This window comes from Hordeum vulgare, chromosome 5H, assembly GCF_904849725.1.
Source record: "Hordeum vulgare subsp. vulgare chromosome 5H, MorexV3_pseudomolecules_assembly, whole genome shotgun sequence".
Classification (NCBI taxonomy): Eukaryota; Viridiplantae; Streptophyta; class Magnoliopsida; order Poales; family Poaceae; genus Hordeum; species Hordeum vulgare.
This window is the reverse complement of record NC_058522.1, coordinates 405012347-405038830: the sequence shown is the minus strand read 5'-3', so window position 1 is coordinate 405038830 and position 26484 is coordinate 405012347. Positions and strand designations below refer to the sequence as shown.

Sequence of the window (26484 nt, the reverse complement as noted above, 5' to 3'; positions counted from 1 at the left end):
CAACAACCAAAAAGCCTATGTAGACGAGAGCAAGCAACTCGAAAAGTACAGCTCTCCCTTTTAAACAACCAGACGAAACAATTCTCTGTAATAAAGAAATCAAATGAATAAATGAACATGTGAATCAATGGCGGCGACGACCGGGACAACGACTCAAAGCCTTAGTAAGTCGTAGCTGGATTTATGTGAACTTTCAACGATCACGTGAGCCAATCACGGAGCGGCAGCTGGCCGGCCGGCGGCAACGCGGAGCTTGAGCATCTGGGTGTAGTTGAAGATGGATTTGAGGCGCTGCTGCGTGAGGTCCTCCTTGAACCCCTGGATGAACTCTTCCGCCTTGGCGTCCACCTCGGACCTCGCCGCCTCCCCCTCCGTCGGCAGCGCCCGCTGCTGCCCCGCCAGGGCGAGCGCGTATGCCTCGTCCATGCTCATCGAGTTATGGTCCTCCATGTCGCCCTCCTCTACCGTCGATTGTGGCTGTAGTGGACGCGGCGTCCCCGCGTCTTCTGTTTTGTGACAACCCGAGATCGACGTTTCAGAAGATTTTCCTTTATTTTCGTTTTTGGCGTGTGGTTATTTTTATTTGCCGCATCATCATCGCATCATGCGCACCATCAGCATTGCATCGACATTCCGTTGCCGCCAGTTTTGAAAAACTTGCGCCCGTTGTTAGTTGGTGGTTCTTGTCGTTGTCCGTTCTGAGCCCGACCGCACTCGCACGCGCCCGCGTCATCGTCAAAGCCTGTTTTTAAAAGTGTGTATAAGATATTTTCCGATTGAGTTGAAACATGGCGTGCGGTCTTAATTAGTTGTAGCTAGGCCGCCTGCCAAATTTCGTCGCAATCGGAGTCCGTCTGGTACCCGAACGGTCGACCGTAGCGGCATCGTATTCGGTCTATCGTCGGACGTTTTTTCGGTGTTTTAAAAATCGCGTTGCCGCACCGCACCGGTTCCCTCTCTTTCTCGGCTAGCCTACTCTACACGGTCACTTAGCCGACCCCGCGTTCAAGTTCTTTCGATTCCGATCGCGTGGGCAGAAAGGGGGCCAGATTCGGATAACCCTAGCCCCGTGTCTATAAATAGACAGCCTCCCCTTCCTAATCTAACCCTAACCCTAGTCCACCTCGGGATCCGCACCCCACCAACCCCAGCCAGCCACTCCCACCTCCTCTCTCCTCCCACTAGCAGCCGCTGGCCCGCGGAGCCCGATTGGAGCCCGCCCGAGCCCATTCGGGCCCGGATCAGCCCATGCCAGCAATTGCCCGTGCTCCCGCGCCCCTCGTGCCGCGCGCCGACCGCCTCCCATCGCCAGACCAACGCCTCCGGCGAGCTGCCGCCGCCGGCGACCACCAGACCGGTACCTGCGCCCCCATCCCTTCGTTCCCCATGCCCTAGTTCTCTCTAACCTTCCCCTCTCGCAACTGTCAGCCTACAGGAAGAAACCGCGCCATGGACCGCACCTCCTCCCGTGCTTGCCGCCCCACCGACCTCCGACGGCCAGATCCGAGGACGCCCCGCCGGGTCCGCCTCTCCCCTGCATCCCAGCCTCGTCGGTGCTCCCGTGCGCCCCCAAGCTTGTGCTGCTACAGCCTCATACTCGAGGAGCACGAAGGCCCCGACCAGCGTCCTCCAGGCGTAGTTGACCCCGCCTGGGCCGGCCTCCCGTAGCGCCTCCAGCGGCCCAGTACTAGGCCCCTCCATGCCCAGTCTCGCCAGCGGACCGAGCAACGCCCTCGTGCCACGTGGGCCGGCCTTGTTGGAAATATGCCCTAGAGGCAATAATAAATTAGTTATTATTATATGTCTTTGTTCATGATAATCGTTTATTATCCATGCTATAAATATATTGATTGGAAACACAATACTTGTGTGGATACATAGACAAAACACTGTCCCAAGTAAGCCTCCAGTTGACTAGCTCGTTGATCAAAGATGGTCAAGGTTCCCTGACCATAGGCAAGTGTTGTCACTTGATAATGGGATCGCATCATTTGGAGAATCATGTGATGGACTAGACCCAAACTAATGAACGTAGCATGTTGATCGTGCCATTTTGTTGCCACTGTGTTTCTACGTGTCAAGTATTTATTCCTATGACCATGAGATCATATAACTCACTGGCACCGGAGGAATACCTTGTGTGTATCAAACGTCGCAACGTAACTGGGTGACTATAAAGATGCTCTACAGGTATCTCCGAAGGTGTCCGTTGAGTTAGTATCAATCAAGACTGGGATTTGTCACTCCGTGTGACGGAGAGGTTTCTCGGGGCCCACTCGGTAATACAACATCACACACAAGCCTTGCAAGCAATGTGACTTAGTGTAAGTCACGAGATCTTGTATTACGGAACGAGTAAAGAGACTTACCGGTAAACGAGATTGAAATAGGTATGCGGATACTGACGATCGAATCTCGGGCAAGTAACATACCGAAGGACAAAGGGAATGACATACGGGATTATATGAATCCTTGGCACTGAGTTTCAAATGATAAGATCTTCGTAGAATATGTAGGATCCAATATGGGCATCCAAGTCCCGCTATTGGATATTGACCGAGGAGTCCCTCGGGTCATGTCTACATAGTTCTCGAACCCGCAGGGTCTGCACACTTAAGGTTCGATGTTGTTTTATGCGTATTTGAGTTATATGGTTGGTTACCGAATGTTGTTCGGAGTCCGGGATGAGATCACGGACGTCACGAGGGTTTCCAGAATGGTCCGGAGACGAATATTGATATATAGGATGACCTCATTTGATTACCGGAAGGTTTTCGGAGTTACCGAGAATGTACCGGGAATGACGAATGGGTTCCGGATGTTCATCGGGGAGGGGGGGGGGGCAAGCCCACCCGGGGGAAGCCCATAGGCCTTAGGGGTGCCACACCAGCCCTTAGTGGGCTGGTGGGACAGCCCAAGAAGCCCTATGCGCAAGGGAAATAAAAATCAAAGAGAAAAGAAAAATAGGGGATGTGGGAAAGTGGAGAAGGACTCCACCTTCCAATCCTAGTTGGACAAGGATTGGAAGGGGAGGACTCTCCCCCTTTGTTCGGCCGAACCCCTTGGGGCTCCTTGAGCCCCAAGGAAATTCCCCTCCCCTCCCACCTCTATATACGGAGGTTTTAGGGCTGATTTGATACAACTTTGCCACGGCAACCCGACCACATACCTCCACGGTTTTCCTCTAGATCGCGTTTCTACGGAGCTCGGGCGGAGCCCTGCTGAGATTAGATCACCACCAACCTCCGGAGCGCCGTCACGCTGTTGGAGAACTCATCTACCTCTCCGTCTCTGTTGCTGGATCAAGAAGGCCGAGATCATCGTCGAGCTGTACGTGTGCTGAACGCAGAGGTGCCGTCCGTTCGGCACTAGATCGGAGCGAATCGTAGGACGGATCGCGGGACGGTTCGTGGGACGGTTCGCGGGACGTGAGGACGTTCCACTACATCAACCGCGTTTATTAACGATTTTGCTGTGCGATCTACAAGGGTACGTAGATCGGAAATCTCCTCTCGTAGATGAACATCACCATGATAGGTATTGTGTGTGAGTAGGAAATTTTTTGTTTCCCATGCGACGTTCCCCAACGATGGCATCATGAGCTAGGTTCATGCGTAGATGTCTTCTCGAGTTGAACACAAAAGTTTTTGTGGGCGGTGATGTGCGATTTGCTGCCCTCCTTAGTCTTTTATTGATTCTACGGTATTGTTGGATCGAAGCGTCTCGGACCGACATTACTCGTACGCTTACGAGAGACTGGTTTCATCGCTACGAGCAACTCCGTTGCTCAAAGATGACTGGCGAGTGTCGGTTTCTCCAACTTTAGTTGAATCGGATTTGACCGAGGAGGTCCTTGGATGAGGTTAAATAGCAATTCATATATCTCCGTTGTGGTGTTTGCGTAAGTAAGATGTGATCCTACTAGATACCCATGGTCACCACGTAAAACACGCAACAACAATTAGAGGGCGTCTAACTTGTTTTTGCAGGGTATGTTTGTGATGTGATATGGCCAACGACGTGATGTGATATATTGGATGTATGAGATGATCATGTTGTAATAGTTAATATCGACTTGCACGTCGATTGTATGACAACCGGCAGGAACCATAGGGTTGTCTTTAAACTAACGTTTGTGCTTGCAGATGCGTTTACTATATTGCTAGGATGTAGCTTTAGTAGTAATAGCATGAGTAGCACGACAACCCTGATGGCGACACGTTGATGGAGATCATGATGATGGAGATCATGGTGTGACGCCGGTGACAAGTAGATCGTGCCGGTGCTTTGGTGATGGAGATCTAGAAGCACATGATGATGGCCATATCATGTCACTTATGAATTGCATGTGATGTTAATCCTTTATGCACCTTATCTTGCTTAGAACGACGGTAGCATTATGAGGTGATCTCTCACTAAAATTTCAAGACGAAATTGTGTTCTCCCCGACTGTGCACCATTGCGACAGTTCTTCGTTTCGAGACACCACGTGATGATCGGGTGTGATAGACTCAACGTTCACATACAACGGGTGCAAAACAGTTGCACACGCGGATCACTCGGGTTAAACTTGACGAGCCTAGCATGTGCAGACATGGCCTTGGAACACAAGAGACCGAAAGGTCGAGCATGAATCATAGAGTTGATATGATTAGCATAGAGATGCTTACCACTGAAACTATTCTCGACTCACGTGATGATCGGACTTGAGATAGTGGATTTGGATCATGTACCACTCAAATGACTAGAGAGATGTACTTTTTGAGTGGGAGTTCTTAAGTAATATGATTAATTGAACTAATTGTCATGAACATAGTCTAATGGTCTTTGCGAATTACGATGTAGCTTGCGCTATAGCTCAACTATTTTTTATGTTCCTAGAGAAAATTTAGTGGAAAGTTGATAGTAGCAAACTTTGCGGACTGAGTCTGTAAAACTGAGGATTGTCCTCATTGCTGCGCAGAAGGCTTATGTCCTTATTGCACCACTCGGTGTGCTATACCTCGAGGCATCATCTGTGGATGTTATGAACATCTGACATACACGTTTCTGATGACTACGCGATAGTTCAGTACAAAATACTTAATGGCTTAGAAGCAAGGCGCCGAAGACGTTTTGAAACGTCACGGAACATAAGAGATGTTCTAAAGAGATGAAATTGTGATTTCATGCTTGTGCCCTTGTTAAGAGGTATGAGACCTCCAACAAGATTCTTTGTCCATGAAGTAAAGGAGAAAAGCTCAATCGTTGAGCGTGTGCTCAGATTGTCTGATTACGACAATCAGTTGAATCAAGTGGGAGTTAATCTTCCAGATGAGATAGTGATGGTTCTCCAAAGTCACTGCCACCAAGCTGTGATAGCTTCGTCATGAACTATAACATATCAAGGATAGATACAATGATCCTTGAGCGATTCACGATGTTTTGACACTGCGAAAGTAGAAATCAAGAAGGAGCATCAATAGTTGATGGTTGGTAAAACCACTAAGTTTCGAGAAAGGCAAGGGCCAGAAGGGATACTTCATGAAACGGCAAAACAGTTGCTGCACTAATGAAGAGACCCAAGATTAAACCCAAGCCCGAGACTAAGTGCTTCTGTTATGAGGGGAACGGTCACTGAGGTGGAGCAACTCTAGATACTTGGTAGATAAGAAGGCTGGCAAAATCGAAAGAAGTATATTTGATATACATGATGTTGATGTGTACTTTACTAGTACTCCTAGTAGCGCGGGGGTATTGGATACCGGTTTGGTTGCTAAGTGATTAGTAACACGAAATGAAAGCTACGGTATAAACGAAGACTAGCTAAAGGCAAGGTGACGATAAGTATTGGAAGTGTTTCCAAGGTTGATGTGATCAAACGTCGCACGCTCCCTCTATCATCGGGATTGGTGGTAAAACCTAAATAATTATTATTTGGTGTTTGCGTTGAGCATGAACATGATTGGATCGTGTTTATTGCAATACGATTATTCATTTAAAGAGAATAATAGTTGCTCTATTTGCTTGAATAATTACCCTCAATGGTTTACTGAATCTCGGTCGTAGTGTTACACATGTTCATAATATTAGTGCCAAAAAGATACAAAGTAATAATGATAGTACCACTTAGTTGTGGCACTGCCACTTGAGTCATGTTGGTATAAAATGCATGTAGAAGCTCCATGCTGATGGATCTTTGTACTCACTCATTTTTGAAACGTTTGAGACATGCAAACCATACCTATTGGTAGAAATGCATGAAAAAACTCCATAGAGATGGATCATTTGGACTCGCTTGATTTTGAATCACTTGAGACATGCAAAACATGCCACGTGAAACAAGAGAGTAACTTGTAGGGAGCAATGCATTTTTGATGTGTGCAGTCCAATGAGTGCTAAGGCACGCAGTGGATATCGTTATGTTCTTACTTCAACGACGATTTGAGTAGATACAGGAGTATTAACTTGATGAATCACAAGTCTGAAATATTGAAAAGTTCAAGGCAATTTCAGAGCGAAGTTCATCGTAACAAGAGGATAAACTGTCTACGATATGATCATAGAGATGAATATCTGAGTTGCGAGTTTTGGTACACAGTTAAGACAATGTGGAAATTGTTTCGTAGTTCATGCCACCTGGAACACCATAGTGTGATGATGTGTCTGAACGTCATAGCCACACCATATTTGATATGGTGCATACTATGATGTCTCTTATCGAATTACCACTATCGTTTATGGGTTATGCATTAGAGAAAACCGCATTCACTTTAAATAGGGCACCGCGTAATTCCGTTGAGATGACACCATATAGATTGAGGTTTAGAGAAATCTAATCTATCGTTTCTTGAAAGTTTGGGGCTGCGACACTTATGTGAAAACGTTTCAGTCTGATAAGCTCGAACCCAAAGCGGATAAATGCATCTTCATAGGATATCCAAGACAGTTGGATACATCTCCTATCTCAGATCCGGAAGCAAAGTGTTTGTTTCTAGAAACGGATCCTTTCTCGAGGAAAGGTTTCTCTCGAAAGAATTGAGTGGGAGAGTGGTGGAACTTGATGAGGCTATTAAACCATCACTTCAACCAGTGTGTAGTAGGGCGCAGGAAGTTGTTCCTGTGGCGCCTACACCAATTGAAATGGAAGCTGATGATAGTGATCATTGAGCATCAGATCAAGTTACTACAGACCTCGTAGGTCGACAAGGTCGCGTACTAATGCAGAGTGGTACGGTAACCCTGTCTTGGAGGTCATGTTGTTGAACAACAATGAACCTACGAGTTATGGAGAAGCAATGGTGGGCCCGGATTCCGACAAATGGCTGGAGGCCATGAAATCCGAGAGAGGATCCATGTATAAAACAAAGTGTAGACTTTGGAGGAACTGCTTGATGGTAGTAAGACTATTAAGTAAAAATAGATCTTTAAAAGGAAGACAGACGGTGATGGTGATAAGTCACTATTAAGAAAAGCTCGACTTGTCGCAAAGATGTTTCCGACAAGATCAAATAGTTGACTATGATGAGACTTTCTCACTCGTAGAGATGCTAAAAGTCTATTAGAATTATGTTAGTAGTTGCTGCATTATTTATGAAATATTGCACATGGGATGTCAAAACATTGTTTTCTCGACGTTTTCCTTGAGGAAAAATTGTATGTGATACAACCAGAAGGTTTTGTCGATCCTAAGGATACTAGAAAGTATGCAAGCTCCAGCAATCCTTCAATGGACTGGTGCAAGCATCTCGGAGTTGGAATATACACTTTGATGAGATGATCAAAGATTTTGGGTTTGTACAAGGTTTATGAGAAACTTGTATTTCCAAAGAAGTGGGTGGGAGCACTATAGAATTTCTGATAAGTATATGTGGTTGACATATTGTGAATCAGAAGTAATGTAGAATTTCTGTAAAGCATACAAGGCTGTTTGAAAGGAGTTTTTCAAAGGAATACCTGGATTGCACTACTTGAACGTTGAGCATCAAGATCTATGGAGATAGATCGAAACGCTTAATAGAAGTTTCAACAAGATGCATGCCTTGACAAAGTTTTGAAGTAGTTCAAAATAGATCAGCAAAGAAGGAGTTCTTGGTTGTGTTGTAAGGTGTGAATTTGAGTAAGACTCAAAACTCGACCCCGTCAGAATAAAGAGAATAGACGAATGTCGTCTTCTATGCCTTGGCCGTAGAATCTGAAGTATGCCATGCTGAGTACCGCACCTGATGTGTGCCTTGCCTCAAGTCTGTTGAGAGGTAAAGAGAGTGATCCATGATTGAATCACTAGCAGCGGTCAAAGTTATCCTTAGTAACTAATGGACTAAGGAATTTTTCTCGATTATGGAGGTGGTTAAAGAGTTCGTCGTAAAGGGTTACGTCGATGCAAGCTTTGACACTAATCCGAATAACTATGAGTAGTGAAACGGATTCGTATAGTAGAGTAGATATTTGGAGTATTTCCGAATAGCACGTAGTAGCAACATCTATAAAATGACATAAATATTTGTAAAGAACACATGGATCTGAAAGTTTCAGAACCGTTGACTAAAACCTCTCTCACGAGCAAGACGTGATTAGACCACAAAACTATATGGGTGTTAGATTCGTTAGAATCACATGGTGATGTGAACTAGATTATTGACTCTAGTGCAAGTGGGAGACTGTTGGAAATATGCCCTAGAGGCAATAATAAATTAGTTATTATTATATTTCTTTGTTCATGATAATAGTTTATTATCCATGCTATAATTGTATTGATTGGAAACACAATACTTGTGTGGATACATAGACAAAACACTGTCCCTAGTAAGCCTCTAGTTGACTAGCTCGTTGATCAAAGATGGTCAAGGTTTCCTGACCATAGGAAAGTGTTGTCACTTGATAACGGGATCACATCATTAGGAGAATCATGTGATGGACTAGACCCAAACTAATGAACGTAGCATGTTGATCGTGTCATTTTGTTGCTACTGTTTTTCTGCGTGTCAAGTATTTATTCCTATGACCATGAGATCATATAACTCACTGGCACCGGAGGAATACCTTGTGTGTATCAAACGTTGCAACGTAACTGGGTGACTATAAAGATGCTCTATAGGTATCTTCGAAGGTGTCCGTTGAGTTAGTATGGATCAAGACTGGGATTTGTCACTCCGTGTGACGGAGAGGTATCTCGGGGCCCACTTGGTAATACAACATCACACACAAGCCTTGCAAGCAATGTGACTTAGTGTAAGTCACGGGATCTTGTATTACGGAACGAGTAAAGAGACTTTCCGGTAAACGAGATTGAAATAGGTATGCGGATACTGACGATCGAATCTCGGGCAAGTAACATACAGAAGGACAAAGGGAATGACATACGGGATTATATGAATCCTTGGAACTGAGGTTCGAACGATAAGATCTTCGTAGAATATGTAGGATCAAATATGGGCATCCAGGTCTCACTATTCGATATTGACCGAGGAGTCCCTCGGGTCATGTCTACATAGTTCTCGAACCCGGAGGGTTTGCACACTTAAGGTTCGATGTTGTTTTATGCGTATTTGAGTTATATGGTTGGTTACCGAATGTTGTTCGAAGTCCCGGATGAGATCACAGACATCACGAGGTTTTCCGGAATGGTCTGGAGACGAAGATTGATATATAGGATGACCTCATTTGATTACCGGAAGGTTTTTGGAGTTACCGGGAATGTACCGGGAATGAGGAATGGGTTCCGGATGTTCATCGGGGGGGGGGGGCAAGCCCAGCCGGGGGAAGCCCATAGGCCTTAGGGGTGCCACACCAGCCCTTAGTGGGCTGGTGGGACAGCACAAGAAGACCTATGCGGAGGAGAAAGAAAAATCAAAGAGAAAAGAAAAAAAAGGGGAAGGGGGAAATTGGAGAAGGACTCCACCTTCCAATCCTAGTTGGACTAGGATTGGAAGGGGAGGACTCTCCCCCTTAGTTTGGTCGAACCTCTTGGTGCTCCTTGAGCCCCAAGGCAAGGCCCCTCCCCTCCCACCTATATATACGGAGGTTTTAGGGCTGATTTGAGACAACTTTGCCACGGCAGCACGACCACATATCTCCACGGTTTTTCCTCTAGATCGCGTTTCTGCGGAGCTCGGGGGAGCCCTGCTGATATTAGATCACCACCAACCTTCGGAGCACCGTCATGCTGCCGGAGAACTCATCTACCTCTCCGTCTCTCTTGCTGGATCAAAAAGGCCGAGATCATCGTCGAGCTGTACGTGTGCTGAACGCGGAGGTGCCGTCCGTTCGGCACTAGATCGGAGCAGATCGTGGGACGGATCGAGGGACGTGAGGACATTCCACTACATCAACCGCGTTTATTAACGCTTCTGCTGTGCGATCTACAAGGGTACGTAGATCGGAAATCTCATCTCGTAGATGAACATCACCATGATAGGTATTGCGTGTGCGTAGGAAATTTTTTGTTTCCCATGCGACATTCCCCAACAGGCCTCGCATGTGGGCCGCCTCCTCCTCCAACTGCCTCGGCCTCCTCCCTCCAAGCCGGCCCAAGGTGAGCTCTTGCCCTCTATCCCGCGCCTGTGCCGCGTTTTAGCAATGTTGCACTCACCAGATTCGGCCCATTAGTATTTACGATATTTCTGCGAATATTTAATCTTAGGAATGATTAGATATTGAAACGTTCGTAGGATTTAAACCGTATGCCAGATCGAGGCGAGTTGTATATGTATCGCGTGTAGAATTTCGCGTAGATTACGAATTTGCAACTTGCATGCATGTTTGATTTAGTTTGATGTGCCGAATGCCTAGTTTTGCGTGCTGTCCCAATTGGATTTGTTCCGTATTTTTTTTTCATGCGTGTCCGGATTGCTCGAACCCCGCAGATAAAATACTCATATTTTAGGAACCCTTTTGCCATGTATTTTAGAGTAGTCATTGGTATTTTTGCATGTAGGATTCCGTAGCTAGTTTGCTATACCATGTTTAGGATATTATCTCGAATATACGTGTGGCGATATTCTTGCGTTGCAACCCCTCATGTTATATATGTTTCCGGGATAGAAAAATCCATAGAATTTAACTGTGCATTTAGTTTTAGCTTTTGAGCAAGTTTGTTTGCGTGATATTTGCCATGATGCCATTTTGTTTATTTTGTGGGTTTTATTCGGTGCTGGATATGATTAAGTTGTCAACTAGAGAGTTGCTCTTGGATGTTTATTCTAGCCCATGGTATTTTTGGTTGGAATAGAAATCCATGTTTCGGTGTGGTTTTTTGTTCTTTACTTGCTAGGAAATAGTGTTGTTTTAGAGATCTGTTATATTTTGTTGCTGTCTTTGCATGAGTTTATCTAGTGTTCTGTAGCTCTTTTGAGGTTGATGCAATGGAGTTAGTTGTAGACTTTAGGATTCTCTAGCATGCTGTGAATTTTCATGCCATTTGGAGTCCTGTAGCTTATGGTTTTGCTGCTGTCAATATGCCTTCAGATCAAAAACTGCACTTTCATAAACTGTGGTTTTCACTAAGTCTGAACCAGTGTGTGAGATGCCATTTTGTGACTTCTTTTCCTAGGGTTCCATGCTTCCATGCTAGGTGTTGTTAGTTGTATGTTGTAGTGCTTCTTTCCCACTACCGTCTCATGCCTTGGTTGTGCATTTTAGATTTGCATAGCTCGTAGTTGTGGGGTGTAGAAAATGCTATGTGGCTGATTTTGGCATATTGTAGTGATTTCTTGTTTTGCTCGTAGTTGTTCAACCATTGCTCCGTTTTGATCGTGTCCTATATAAAACTTGCTTAGAATCTCGCGTAGTTTCATATTATCTTGCTAGTTGTGTGTTTTGAGATGCTCGTGATTGTCATTGCACACATTTTGCATTCATGCCATCATATCTTGAGGTGCTTGTATCTTTTGATCCGTAGCTCCGTTGGAGATGTTCTCTAGGTGTAACTTGCTTGTAACGACGCGTAGAATCACGTGAACCTATTTAGTTTGCTGTTTAACAACTATTTAAAAGGGTTAGTTCAGATCTGGACAGAATTACAAATTAACGTATGAGGTCATCTCGGAGGTGCTATAAGTCATTTCCGACCTCATTTAAAATGTCTAGATAGGTAGTCTAATTACGCTTCACCTCTTGCCATGTGTAACCACAATTAATATTGCCGTGTACCTAATCGGGATCGAACTAAATAACTCGTATGTGGTGTTTCGTCAATATGCAACTCGTTGCATATTGAACTTCACTTAATGTGTAGTATTTGGTTGTTGTGAATTGACATGCCGTGACTTACATGTATTCAGCCGTTCATGCATCATATGTGTTGTACATCATGTGGTGAATATCGTGTGTTAATTTGTGTTTCCGGTTTGCTTCGTCTCGATAGAGTTCCGCAAGCGTGTCGGATTGTGAGGACCCGTTCGACTACATCGGTTCGTCTGCTTCACGGAGTCATTCTTCTTCCAAGCGGGATCTCAGGCAAGATGACCATTTCCCCAGATACCATTACTATCATTGCCATGCTAGTTTTACCGTTTCTATCCTTATTGTCTCGTTGCCTACCACCTGTTAAATATCAGCCTCCCAACATTGCCATGAAACCTTCAACCTGTTCACAACCTAGCAAACCACTGATTGGCTATGTTACCGCTTGCTTTACCATGTGATAGCGTTGCTAGTTGCAGGTGCAGTTGCTTCCATGTGTTAACATGGGTTCCTTGTTATATCACCCTATTAAATGCTATTTAATTTAATGCACCTATATACTTGGTAAAAGGTGGAAGGCTTGGCCTTTCTAGCCTGGTGTTTTGTTCCACCTTTGCCCCCTTAGTTTCGGCTACAGGTGTTATGTTCCATATTTGAGCGCTCCTAACACGATCGGGGTTGTTATGGGGACCCCCTTGATAATTCGTTTTAGATTAAAGCTGGTCTCGCAAGGCCCAACATTGGTACTACATTTTCTCAACATAATAATTGTGTTAATATTGAAAGCATAGGGCGTCATGAACCCGATGAGTAATTCTACATATTACAGGGGGGCCAGTGCTGATGGTTCTGGTCCAAAACTAGAGCCGTTTGCGGGGCCTACCCGGGACAACTCGGGAGATGTCTATCAGGCCACCGTACGATGTGCTTATCTGTCGTGTCCTGAGAAAGAGATACACGGCTCCTATCAGGATCGTCAACACACCGGGCGGCCTTGCTGGATTAGTTTTACCTTTGACGAATGTCTTGTGCATCGGGATTCCGGTGATGCTTTGGGTAATCTCAGAGTTGAGGTTTTCCACTAAGGAGTCCGACGAGATCGCGAGTTTCGTGATCGAGGATTTCTATGCGCCTTGTGGTAATTTGTGATGGATTAGTTGGAGCACCCCTGCAGGGTTGAATCTTCTGGAAAGCCATGTCCACGGTTATGTGGCAACGTGGATACTTTGTTTAACACTGGTTCTAGACAACTTGAAGTTAATTTAATTAAAACTTGCCAACTGATTGTGTAACCGTGACTGTCTCTTTCGTGAGTCCTTCTCCGATCGAGGACATGGTGGGGTTATGCCTGACGTAAGTAGGTGTTCAGGATCATTCATTTGATCATCAGTAGTTCACGTTCGTTATGCGTAGATCAACCCCCCTCTTATTCTTGTACTCGTAAGTTAGCCACCTCATATATGCTTAGCCGCTGCTGCAACCTCATCACTTAACCATACCTCACCTATTAAGCTTTGCTAGTCTTGATACCTTTGGAAATGAGATTGCTGAGTCCCCTGTGGCTCACAGATTACTACAACACCAGTTGCAGGTATAGGTAAAGGTTACTTGACACGAGCGCGTTGATTGTTCATTTGGAGTTGCTTCTTCTTCCTCTTCTTCATCGATCTAGGACGGGTTCCAGGCCGGCAGCCTGGGATAGCAAGGATGGACGTCGTTCCTCTTTTCTCGTTTGTTTTCGTCCGTAGTCGGACCCTGCTCTTCTTCATGATGATTATGTATTGTATTGATGTGACTCTGATGTAGCTTGTGGCGAGTGTAAGCCAATTCCATATATCTCATCTTTTCAGTACATGTACTTGTAACGATATCCATTCTTGCGAAACGACGAGATGCGCTTCTATCCTCGACGAGGCCCTCATGCCAAATTGAGGATAGGATCGCATCTTGGGCGTTACAAGTTGGTATCAGAGCAGTACCGACCTAGGAGCCCCCTTGATTGATCGAACTTGGTCGAGTCGAGTCTAGTGAAAAACTACTTTGAGTCTAGTTATATATCGGAGAGTAGGATTCTTTTTTTCTCCTCTTCTATGCTCTGGTGAGGAATCTTGACGTAATAATTTAATTCTACTCCTCTTCTCACTCAATTTGTTTTAGGATCACGCGGATATTTTTGGAATCTATATGATGCCAATGTGACGGAGTTCTATCTTGGTGCCTCCTGTCTGACTTGATCTCGTCCGGGGAGTTGAGCTCCATGGGATTCTCGAGCACACCGCCATCATTCAGATTTCTTAGTATCTCAGAACGAAGGATGTTCGTAATTGCTTCAATACTAGTAGTGGCGAGATAACCCCAATATCCCCAGTACTGGTGCATATTGTTCGGGAGTATTGCCATACTTTGTATCGTTGTGATCACGAGGGTTTGTAGTAGATGAAGGTCCGAGATTCTGGTTATGTGTTGACGGATGTGATACACTGGACGGGTTAGTATAGGAGTTGAGTGATATATTACTCCTTGTATCCGTGGACCAGATTGCATGACCAGAAATTTCGGGAGTTCTTAGGTGGGAATTCAAGTAGTTACTTATAGGACAATCTTCCAACAAATGCATGATGTTAGGTTGGGGTTCGACATCTAGTGGATTCGTTTGTTCACGGTCGACTTACAGCGGTTCTCGTTGTGTCTTAAAGAGTCCTTGTAGCTTGCTACGACTCAGGGACGCTTCGTATGTCGTGTGCACTGCCTTGCACAGGATGGCTAGTGTAAGGTTCGAGCTCGTGCGATCCTGTCCACGAAAATATCGAACATAAATTTCTCTCATGAATTTGTTCTGGCTTGTTTCATAAGCCTCACCCCTTGTTTTGTTGGAATATGGTAATTCGAGTTGCTTCGATGTCAAATGGTGATTTCATATCTTTCCAAGAGCTGTTCTCATATTTCTATGGGAATGCTCATTAATTCTTTTGCTCAATCAAAGTGTCTTTTCAATCCTTGTCAATCAGAGTTGTCATATCAATCCTTTTTCAACCGGTGTGCTTCTCTTCAAGTGAATTCTATCCTCTCCAATTTTGCAAGATCAATCTCTCTTTTCTTTTCGGGGTTCATCTCATCTGTCCCAAGTTATCTTTGTTTTTCCCGCCATCCCGCCCTTTTCTTGAGTGATTGGATTTCATCCAAGTGCATTTCATTTCATTGTTGCTTCCACTATCTCTTCTTCCTTTCGTAGCCGGTGATTCATTGTGAAGATTCTCAGGAGCTTCATGTTCATCTTTATACAATCTTGTTATCTTTCCGGTGAATTCAATTCAGTTATCCGTGTTCATCATATCCTATTCATCCTTGTAATTCTTTCCTATGTTGGAAATTCTTATCAAGTCTTCTTGTTGTCAATCCTCTCTTTTCTATCTGGAGTGTTGAAGATATCTCAGAAGTTTCTTATTTTCACTTCTTTCAATTGTTTTGAGGTGCTAACCTCGTCAAGCTTTCTTGATACCGATGCAATATCTCTCTTTCTAAGCAATCTTTTCAACGGTGGTTTCGTTGAGTGGGCCCATAACCCACATGCTTTTCCGAGGATCTTCTCTGGCTCTTGTAATCTTTCTGGAGTTCTCTTATTCTTTTCAACTATGACGTAAGTATGAATCTCACCAGTCATATCCCTTCTCCAAGGTCTATTCGAATTAATTCTTTATTTGGCTGAACCTTTCATTCTTCTTTATTCTAGAGTGTCTCAGTTATTATTGGTGGTGTTCTCCTCATCATTTTCAGCTTCAAGACCGAAGGAGTGTTTCTCTCAAATCTTGGTTCATTATCTTGGAGATTCATCATTTTAGTTTTGTGCCATCATTTTAATTGTTTCCAATCTCGAGAATCTTTTTCTTGCTATCCGGTGCATTCTATGTTGTGTTCATTTTTCGATCCTCCGAAGGCCATCATTTCAGAAGATTCTTTGTTCTTAGCTTTCAGCTTTCATCCTCAATTCTTCTCAATTGTTGTCCCTTGGTTCGTCTCTCAATTATTTTGGTGTCTTGTTCAAGTTTTTTTTATCTCAGGTGGATCATGATCTCTTCATTTTCGTGTGTCTCCATGCATTCTTGGTATCCATTTTCCTTGCTTTCTTACCGGTGCTTCGTTGAAGATTTCTTCAGTTTGTGCTTATCTTTCTTTTCCGGAGTTCCAAGTTCTCTTAAGTATCTCTTTGTGAAGCTTCATCTAAATCTTGGCAACGTCATAGTCTTATTCTTTTCTACCTTCATATCTTGCTTCATTCATTTGTATACGGAGGTCCTTCATGGTGGTTCATCAAGATTTCAATCCATTCTCAAGGTGTTCTTCAAGATTCTTGTGGTAGTAGTTCTCATTTTCTTCTTCATTCCCTCTTTCCAAGATCTAGTTTATATTCTCTTGGTCCAGAGTTGTTGTGATGTTGCTCTTTTGGGTCAATCATGTTGTTCTATCAAGATCATGGCGTTCCCTTGTTCTATTTAGTTGTTTGTTATGAATATTGTCTAATTCTCCCATCTTATCGAATTTTTGTCCCATTTTCCTACCGAAGTGCTGCCGAAATTTTCCGTGAATTCTTGCTTGTTTCTCATATCATTCCTCATCTCTTTGCAACCTTCAAGGATCGTTGGTTTCACTCGTTTGTCAAAGAAGCAACTAAGTTTTTACCTCTTCCTTTCTCATCATCTTCCCCGTTCATTCTTGGATTTCGGGTCGAGATCCTCTTGTAATGTAGGAGAGTTGTGACAGCCCGAGACCGCAGTTCCAGAAGATTCCCCTTTATTTCCGTTTTTGGCGTGTGGTTATTTTTATTTGCCGCATCATCATCGCATCATGCGCATCATCAGCATTGCATAGGCATCCCGTTGCCATCAGTTTTCAAAAACTTGCGTCCGCTGTTAGTTGTCGGTTCTCGTCGTGTTGTCCGTTCTGAGCCCTACCGCACTCGCACGCGCCCGTGGCAACGTCAAAGCCTATTTTTAAAAGTGTGTGTAAAATATTATCTGATTGGGTTGAAACTTGGCGTGCAGTCTTAATTAGTTGTAGCTAGGCCGCCTGCCAAATTTCGTCGCAATCGGAGTTCGTCTGGTACCCGAACGGTAAACCGTAGCGGCACCGTATTCGGTCTATCGTCGGACGTTTTTCGGTGTTTTAAAAATCGCGTTGCCGCACTGCACTGTTTCCCTCTCTTCCCCGTCTAGCCTACTCTACACGGTCACTTAGCCGACCCCGCGTTCGAGTTCGTTCGATTCCGATCGCGTGGGCAGAAACGGGGCCGGATTCGGATAACCCTAGCCCCGTGTCTATAAATAGACATCCTCCCCTTCCTAATCTAACCCTAACCCTAGTACACCTTGGGATCCACGCCCCACCAACTCCAGCCAGCCACTCCCACCTCCTCTCTCCTCCCACCAGTAGCCGCCGGCCCGCGGAGCCCGATAGGAGCCCGCCCAAGCCCATCCGGGCCCGGATCAGCCGATGCCAGCAACTGCCCGTGCTCCTGCGCCCCTAGTGCCGCGAGCCGGCCGCCTCCCGTTGCCGGACCCGCGCCTCCCGTGACCCGCCGCCGCCGCCGACCACCAGACCGGTACCTGCGCCCCCATCCCTCCGTTCCCCATGCCCCAGTTCTCTCTAACCTTCCCCTCTCACAACTGTCAGCCTACAAGAAGCTGCCGCACCATGGACCGCACCTCCTCCCGTGCTCGCCGCCCCGCCGGCCTCCGACGACCAGATCCGAGGACGCCCCGCCGGATCCGCCTCTCCCCCGCGTCCCAGCCTCGTCGGTGCTCCCCTGCGCCCCCGAGCCTGTGCTGCTACGGCCTCGTGCTGGAGGAGCACGAAGGCCCCGACCAGCGTCCTCCAGGCGCCGTTGACCCCGCCTGGGCCGGCCTCCCGCAGCGCCTCCAGCGGCCGAGTACCAGGCGCCTCCAGGCCCAGCCTCACCAACGGACCGAGCAGCGCCCTCGTGCCACGTGGGCCGACCTCCCACGTGGGCCGCCTCCTCCTCGAACTGCCTCGGCCTCCTCCCTCCAGGCCGGCCCAAGGTGAGCTCTTGCCCTCTATCCCGTACCCGTGGCGCATTTTAGCAATGTTGCGCCCACCAGATTCGGCCCGTTAGTATTTAGGATATTTCTGCGAATATTTAGTCTCAGGAATTATTAGATATTAAAACGTTCGTAGGTTTTCGACCGTATGTCGTATCGAGGCGAGTTATATATGTATCGTGTGTAGAATTTCGCGTAGATTATGAATTTGCAACTTGCATGCATGTTCGATTTAGTTTGACGTGTCGAATGCCTAGTTTTGCATGCTGTCCCAATAGGATTTGTTCCGTATGTTTTTTTCGTGCTTGTCCGGATTGCTCGAACCCCGTAGATAAAATGCTCATGTTTTAGGAACCCTTTGGCCATGTATTTTAGAGTAGTTCTTGGTATTTTTGCATGTAGGATTCCGTAGCTAGCTGCTATACCGTGTTTAGCATATTATCTTGCATATACATGTGGCGATATTCTTGTGTTGCAACCCCTCATGTTATATATGTTTCCGGCGTAGAAAAATCCATAGAATTTAACTATGCATTTAGTTTTAGCTTTCGAGAAAGTTTGTTCACGTGATATTTGCCATGATGCCCTTTTGTTTATTTTGTGGGTTTTATTACGTGCTGGATATGATTAAGTTGTCAACTAGAGAGTTGCTCTTGGATGTTTAGTCTAGCCCATGGTATTTTTGGTTGCAATAGAAATCCATGTTTCGGTGTGGTTTGTTTGTTCTTTATTTGCTAGGAAATAGTGTTGTTTTAGAGATGCTGAAATATTTCTAAGTCTGAGATATGTTATATTTTGTTGCTGTCTTTGCATGAGTTTATCTGGTGTTCTGTAGCTCTTTTGAGGTTGATGCAATGGAGTTAGTTGTAGACTTTAGGATTCTCTAGCATGCTGTGAATTTTCATGCCATTTGGAGTCATGTAGCTTATGGTTTTGCTGCAGTCAATATGCCTTGAGATCGAAAACTGCACTTTCATAAACTGTGGTTTTCACTAAGTCTGAAACAGTGTGTGAGATGCCATTTTGTGACTTCTTTTCCTAGTGTTCCATGCTTCCATGCTAGGTGTTGCTAATTATAGGTTGTAGTGCTTCTTTCCCTCTATCTTCTCATGCCTTGGTTGTGCATTTTAGATTTGCGTAGCTCGTAGTTGTGGGGTGTAGAAAATGCTATGTGGCTGATTTTGGCAGATTATAATGATTTCTTGTTTTGCTCGTAGTTATTGAACCGTTGCTCCGTTTTGACCATGTCCTATATGAAACTTGCTTAGAATCTCGTGTAGTTTCATATTATCTTGCTGGTTGTGTGTGTTGATATGCTCGTGACTGTCGTGCACACATTTTGCATTCATGCCATCATATCTTGCGGTGCTTGTATCTTTTGATCCGTAGCTCCGTTGGAGATGTTCTCTAGGTGTAACTTGCTTGTAATGATGCGTAGAATCACGTGAACCTATTTATTTTGCTGTATAACAACTATTTAAAAGGGTTCGTTCAGATTCGAACAGAATTACAAATTGACGTATGAGGTCATCTCGGAGGTGCTATAAGTCATTTCCGACCTCATTTAAAATGTCTAGATAGCTAGTTTAATTACGCTTCACCTCTTTCCATGTGTAACCACATTTAATATTACCGTGTACCTAATCAGGATCGAACTAAATAACTCGCATGTGGAGTTTCGTCAATATGCAACTCGTTGCATATTGAACTTCACTTAATGTATAGTATTTGGTTGTTGTGAATTGACATGCCGTGACTTGCATGTATTCAGCCATTCATGCATCATATGTGTTGTGCATCGTGTGGTGAATATCGTGTGTTGATTTGTGTTTCTGGTTTGCTTCGTCTCGATAGAGTTCCGCAAGCGTGTCAGGTTGTGAGGACCCGGTCGACTACATCGGTTTGTCTGCTTCACGGAGTCATTCTTCTTCCAAGCGGGACATCAGGCAAGATGACCATTTCCCCAGATACAATTACTATCATTGCCATGCTAGTGTTACCGTTTCTATCGTTATTGTCTCGTTGCCTACCACCTGTTAAATATCACCCTCCTAACATTGCCATGAAACCTTCAACCTGTTCACAACCTCGCAAACCACTGATTGGCTATGTTACCGCTTGCTTTACCATGTGATAGTGTTGCTAGCTGCAGGTGCAGTTGCTTCCATGTGTTAACATGGGTTCCTTGTTATATCACCCTATTAAATGCAATTTAATTTAATGCACCTATATACTTGGTAAAATGTGGAAGGCTTGGCCTTTCTAGCCTGGTGTTTTGTTCCACCTTTGCCCCCTTAGTTTCAGCTACCGGTGTTATGTTCCATATTTGAGCGCTCCTAACACGATCGGGCCGGGTTCTTATGGGGACTCCCTTGATAATTCGTTTTAGATTAAAGCTGGTCTGGCAAGGCCCAACATTGGTACTACATTTGCCCAACATAATAATTTTGTTAATATTGAAAGCATAGGGCGTCATGAACCCGAGGAGTAATTCTACATATTACAGGGGGGGCAGTGCTGATGGTGCTGGTCCAAAACTAGAGCCGTTTGCGGGGCCAACCCAGGGCAACTCGGGAGATGTCTATCAGGCCACCGTACGTTGTGCTTATCCGTCGTGTCCTGAGAACGAGATACGCGGCTCCTATCGGGATCGTCGACACGCCGGGCGGCATTGCTGGATTAGTTTTACCTTTGACGAATGTCTTGTGCATCGGGATTCCGGTGATGGTTTGGGTAATCTCAGAGTTGAGGTTTTCCACTAAGGAGTCCGACGAGATCGCGAGTTTCGTGATCGAGGATTTCTATGCGGCTTGTGATAACTTTTGATGGATTAGTTGGAGCACCCCTGCAGGGTTAAATCTTTCGGAAAGCCGTGCCCGCAGTTATGTGGCAACGTGGATACTTTGTTTAACACTGGTTCTAGACAACTTAAAGTTAATTTAATTAAAACTTGCGAACTTAGTGTGTAACCGTGACTATCTCTTTCGTGAGTCCTTCTCCGATCGAGGACACGGTGGGGTTATGCCTGACGTAAGTAGGTGTTCAGGATCATTCATTTGATCATCAGTAGTTCACGTCCGTTATGCGTATATCACCCCCCTATTATTCTTGTACTCGTAAGTTAGCCACCTCATAGATGCTTAGCCGCTGCTACAACCTCACTACTTAATCTTACCTCACCTATTAAGCTTTGCTAGTCTTGATACCTTTGGAAATGAGATTGCTGAGTCTCTTGTGGCTCACAGATTACTACGACACCAGTTGCAGGTACATGTAAAGGTTACTCGACGCAAGCGCGTTGATTGTTCATTTGGAGTTGTTTCTTCTTCCTCTTCTTCATCGATCTAGGATGGGTTCCAGGCCGGCAGCCTGGGATAGCAAGGATGGACGTCGTTCTTCTTTTATCGTTTGTTTTCGTCCGTAGTCAGACTCTGCTCTTCTTCATGATGATTATGTATTGTACTAATGTGACTCTGATGTAGCTTGTGGCGAGTGTAAGCCAATTCCATATATCTCATCTTTTCAGTACATGTACTTGTAACGATATCCATTCTTGCGAAACGACGAGATGCGCTTATAGCCCTGACGAGGCCCTCGTGCCAAACTGAGGATAGGATCACATCTTAAACGTTACATGTTTCGCGCAAGGTGACGGGCTCGGCTCTGCGATGTGGTGGAAACACGAGGATGGAAATGAGAAGATGTTTTTTTTTGAAAGATCCAGCTGATGGCTGGCATATATTGGAATAGCAGATAGCAGGGCGGGAATACAAATAGGGGGGGGCTGATCAAAAGATTAAAATACATAACAGGAAAAGCTTCCCAAAAAGAAGTGGAAAAAAGGTAGCATGGTACAGCCGCCGGACTCCTCATATTATTTCCCCAAACGGGTGCTGAAGGAAAACTGCTCCTGCTTGCCTCCAAAACTCAAGCGTTGTTGTGATGGAGGTGGATATATTTGCTGCTCTGGTTGTTTTGTTTCTACAAGTGCACTCATTTCTTTCCTTCCAAATTTCTGACAGGATCAGCACGGTCATTGTTCTGGTGCCTTTTCTGTACTCCGGTCTTGCCTTGCTTATCATCTTGGAAATGATCTCTCTGGTGGATTTTTTGTGTGTCCAAATTGTTGGGCTTAGTGAGGCACATCCGATGCGAGATGCCGCCTCCATCCATACTATTGTTCCCAAGTTGCATTCCCAGAAAAGATGAGCTGCTGATTCTAGATTTCTGAGGCATAGCTGGCAGAAGTAACCGTTTTGCCATCCCCTCCTTTGCAATCTGTCGTTGCACCATAGCCTATTTTTTGCCAGCAGCCATATGAATATCTTGAGTCTTTGCGGTGCCCAAGTTTCCCATATAAACTTGCTAATTTCTGATCATGTGCTGCCTAGGAATTGCGCTTTGTATGCCGAGTTAGCAGTGTAAATCCCCGAGGCCTCATGTCTCCATTTGATTTTGTCACTTGAGTGCTCTATGAGCTGGACGTTTGTGTCCTGAATCCACCTGTGCAGGCGGAGGACATCCTCCCAAAGGTGCGTGGTATCTCCGTGCGCAAGGTCGGCTATCCATGTGTTGCCTTGTAGCGCCTCTTTTACAGACCTATTTTTTCTACGTGAGTGCCTGAAAAGCGTCGGGTATGCCGTCTTTAGCGCCCCCGAACCTGTCCAGGGGTAGTTCCAGAAGGAGGCCGTGGCCCCATCTCCCAGGGTAACTGTCATGGAGGCGCTGAAAAGAGCTCTCTCATCGTCGTCGCATGGCAGCTGCATGCCGTTCCATGGCCTTTGTGGACTTGTCCAGGACAGCCATAGCCATCTTAGCCGAAGCGCTCTGGAGAAGCGATTCATATCCAGCACTCCTAGCCCACCGCTCTCCGTTGGAGAGCATACTATTGGCCAGCTAACTTTGCATTTTCCTCCGCTGATTTCTTCTTCGTGTGCCCATAGGAAGCGGCACCTAACCTTGTCTATCTCGTCGAGAAATTTTTTGGGCGCTCGCAGGACAGATATGGCGAAAGTTGGTAGCGCGGTGAGTACGCTGCGAACTAGTACCCGTCTCCCTGCGATGTTCAGTAGCTTCCCTTTCCATCCTGCTAGTTTAGCCCTAATCCTATCTAGGATGAATTGAATGTGTACCAATCAGATCCTATCAAGGGTGAGTGGTAGTCCTAGATATCTCACTGGGAAACCTACCCTCTCTCCTCCGAAAGCTGCAAGCACAGCGTCTAGGTCTATGTCTTCACAGCGTATTGCCGAGACAATAGACTTGGCAGGGTTGATATGAAGACCCGTGGCGTTTCCGAAGTCTCTTAGGATGCCCATAATCAAGTCGATTTCTTCCCGTATGGGGTTTGCGAAAATGACGGCATCATCCGCATAGAGGCTGAGCCGTAGCGAGATATCTCTACCCGGCAGTGGCTGGAGCATGTTCATCTCGGTGGCTCTACACAGGAGCCTGTGCATGGTGTCGATGGCTAGGATGAATAAGAGAGGGGACAGCGGGTCTCCCTGTCGTAGGCCCCTTTTGTGCCAGATAGGTCTGCCCGCAGAGCCATTTAGCATGACTGCAGACGACGCAGAGCTAAAGAGGAGCGCTATCCAGTCCCGCCATCTTGCTGGAAACCCTAGGTGCTGCAGCAGTTCTAATAGGTATTCCCAGGAGACGTTGTCGAAAGCTTTTGCGATGTCTAGCTTTTGCAGTAGCGCGGGGGTCTTCTTTCGATGGAGAGATCTAACGGCATTTTGTACGTAGAGGAAACTGTCTTGCGTTGACTTGGCACACAAGAAAGCTGATTGTGCTGGCTAGATTATGCTGTCGATTACCGTAGCTAGCCTTCTCGAGAGGACCTTAGCTATAAGCTTGGAGATCGAGTGAATTAGATTTATCGGCCTGTAGTCCTGCACCTCGGAGGCTCCTCCCTTTTTTGGCAGAAGAACTATCATGGCGGAGTTAAGCTTGGAGAAGTCTCCGTTAGTCAGGTGGTAGAAACTATGAAAAGCCTGCATAACGTCGTCCTTAATTTGAGGTCAACACGCTTTGAAGAAAGTCCCCGTGAAACCATTCGGTCCCGGCGCCTTCTCCGAAGGTGATGCCTTGACCGCGTCCCACACTTCCCCTTCGGTGAATGGGTTGTCTAAACCTCTCCCCTAAACTGATGGTAGATCTAATGAAGCCCAGTCTATTGTGACGGTGCAGGTAGCTTTCTTCCCTAACCCTTTGTTGAAATGCCTATAGACGACTTCTTCTTTGTGCTGGTGTGTCGTAGCTATGCCGTCGTCAGCTTTTAAGGTGTGGATGAAATTCTTGCGCCTTCTTGCTCTCATCTTGATGTGGAAGAATTTTGTTCCCGCGTCGCCGAGCCGCAGCCATGTGAGTCTAGATGCCTGTCGCCGTCGTGCACGCTCCACCGCGGCGAGGCCAAGCATACGTAGCTTGAGTAGGTTTTTAAGGTCAAACTCTACGTCTGAAAGACGCCTGTTCTCTTGCGCTACGTCGAACCTAAGGACTAATTCGGCCGTCATGTGGAATTGTAGTTTTGCATCTGCAGCACCGCCGATGAGGCCCTGCGGGTGATCCGGCTGCCGCTCCCGCCGCGGCACGGCGGCTGCGACTGCGGCTGCGGCTGTGCACGGGAGGACAGGGCGAAGATGGCGCCCACGACGAGGTTGAGGACTACGAACCACGCGGTGCCGGAGCCCAGCCACGTTGGCAGCGGCCAGCACCACCACTCAGCCGCCGCCATCGCTAGTGGGTTAGGCCTGGCCGGCGCACCAACGAGTCGCGCGGTGGCGTGTGCTTCTTGTGCGTTTGTCTGCTTTCCTATCGGCAAAAGGCTCGAGAGAGACAGGCGAAGATGGTGATCTAGTCGCACAGATGGCAGTATCCCGCTATATATAGAGGAGAGCGCGCGAGTAATCAGGCAGCTCGCGGTGGAGAAAGGTGATTAGGTTAAGTTATAAGCAATTGTCAATAATTCATGGCCCCCGAGGGCGCCATCACGGTCCTGAGCTAGATTGGTCAGCCGTAGACTGGGCGGGCATGTAGTCTCCTCCCATGTGCGGTTTCATGTCCTGGTCACCTAATTAAACCACAATAATTAATTCGCTGCCGTTGTTATCCATTTCGATAACCCCCCCAACTTCATTCCGTATGCATCGCCGGCAGCCAAGGGCAACTCCAAAGAGGACGGCCTATTTTTTTCTGAATCATCAAATGCGCACAATGTCCGCGAACAGCAGGTCAGAGGAAGGCCATCTAATCGTAGCCATCAAATTCGAACAATGGACTATGATTGACATTGGGTCAAGCACTGGAAGATCATAGATTGTATCATATCACCGCACACATCCACAAGCGGTAAAAATGATGATGTCATCCAAAATTTTCGTCTTTTCATTTTTAAAATGTTTATCTTTTAAATAAAAAATTCTGACTAAAAAACAGCTTTCATCATTAAATTCGTGTCATGAGATCTTTAAAATTAAATCTCATATCGATATATTTCAAAAAAATAGAGTTGCCATGTCTATTGCATATAAATTGTCGTCACGATTATAGTGACGCTATGATATATTTCAACAACTTTTTCTTCTATGTTTTGACGTGTTATTAAATAGAATTAAAAAAGTAAACTTGTCATGATGAAATACTAAAATTTGTCATGATTCATGTAATAATTTTGACGTGGTTCATAAGTAAAAAATAAATATACCATCAATTACTTTAAAAATACATGGGCAATGGCTTAAATTTGCCACAAATCATAAACTAAAATTGCCATGGCGAATTGCTTAAATTTATAATGATACATGCACTAAAATTTTCCATGGTTCATATAAAAATATTTTCCATGTTCAAAATGCTAGAAATATCATGGTCAAAATACTAAAATTGCCATGATCTATAAACTCAATTTACCATGATGAATTACTAAAAATTGCTATGATGCATGAATTAAATATGTCGTGGTTAATTACTAAAATTTTCCATGCTCAATTAATAGAAATTGCCGTGAAAAGTAGTCGAAATTCAATAATAGCTTTAAATCTAAAAGAAAAAACTAGATGAAACATGCCGTGCCAATTTTAATGTAAACACTATAGCAACTTAAGTGTAAATATCATGGCAACTTTTGGCCCAAATAAAAACATCGTCGAAACATATCAATATGGGTTTTAATTTTGAAGATCTTGTCGGAACGGATTTAATGGCGAAAACAGATTTTTAATTTGATTTTTCATTTAAAAGATAACATATTTTTAAGTCTAAAAAC

The 26484-nt window shown here is 45.3% G+C and overlaps 1 protein-coding gene across 1 annotated transcript; it reads right to left on the bottom strand.

Moving 5' to 3' along the window:
* Positions 1-213: 213 nt before the first annotated feature.
* On the bottom strand, positions 214-24954 carry LOC123453154. The gene is made up of 3 exons (XM_045129925.1): positions 24753-24954; positions 21838-21935; positions 214-513 (listed from the first exon to the last, which is right to left on the bottom strand). The coding sequence occupies exons 1-3, from the start codon at positions 24952-24954 to the stop codon at positions 214-216; spliced, it is 600 nt and encodes a 199-aa protein (XP_044985860.1).
* Between the last annotated feature and the right edge of the window lie 1530 nt (positions 24955-26484).

What these genes read in the sequence shown, in the direction of transcription:
- LOC123453154 (XM_045129925.1), bottom strand. Translation starts at nt 24,954, where the DNA reads ATGGCGGCGGCTGAGTGGTGGTGCTGGCCGCTGCCAACGTGGCTGGGC. An exon ending in CTCATCGGCGGTGCTGCAGA is followed by an intron (nt 21,936 to 24,752) that starts TGCAAAACTACA and finishes GCCATCAGCTGG; the next exon opens with ATCTTTCAAAAAAAAACATC. An exon ending in CGAAACATGTAACGTTTAAG is followed by an intron (nt 514 to 21,837) that starts ATGTGATCCTAT and finishes TCGGGTTGTCAC; the next exon opens with AAAACAGAAGACGCGGGGAC.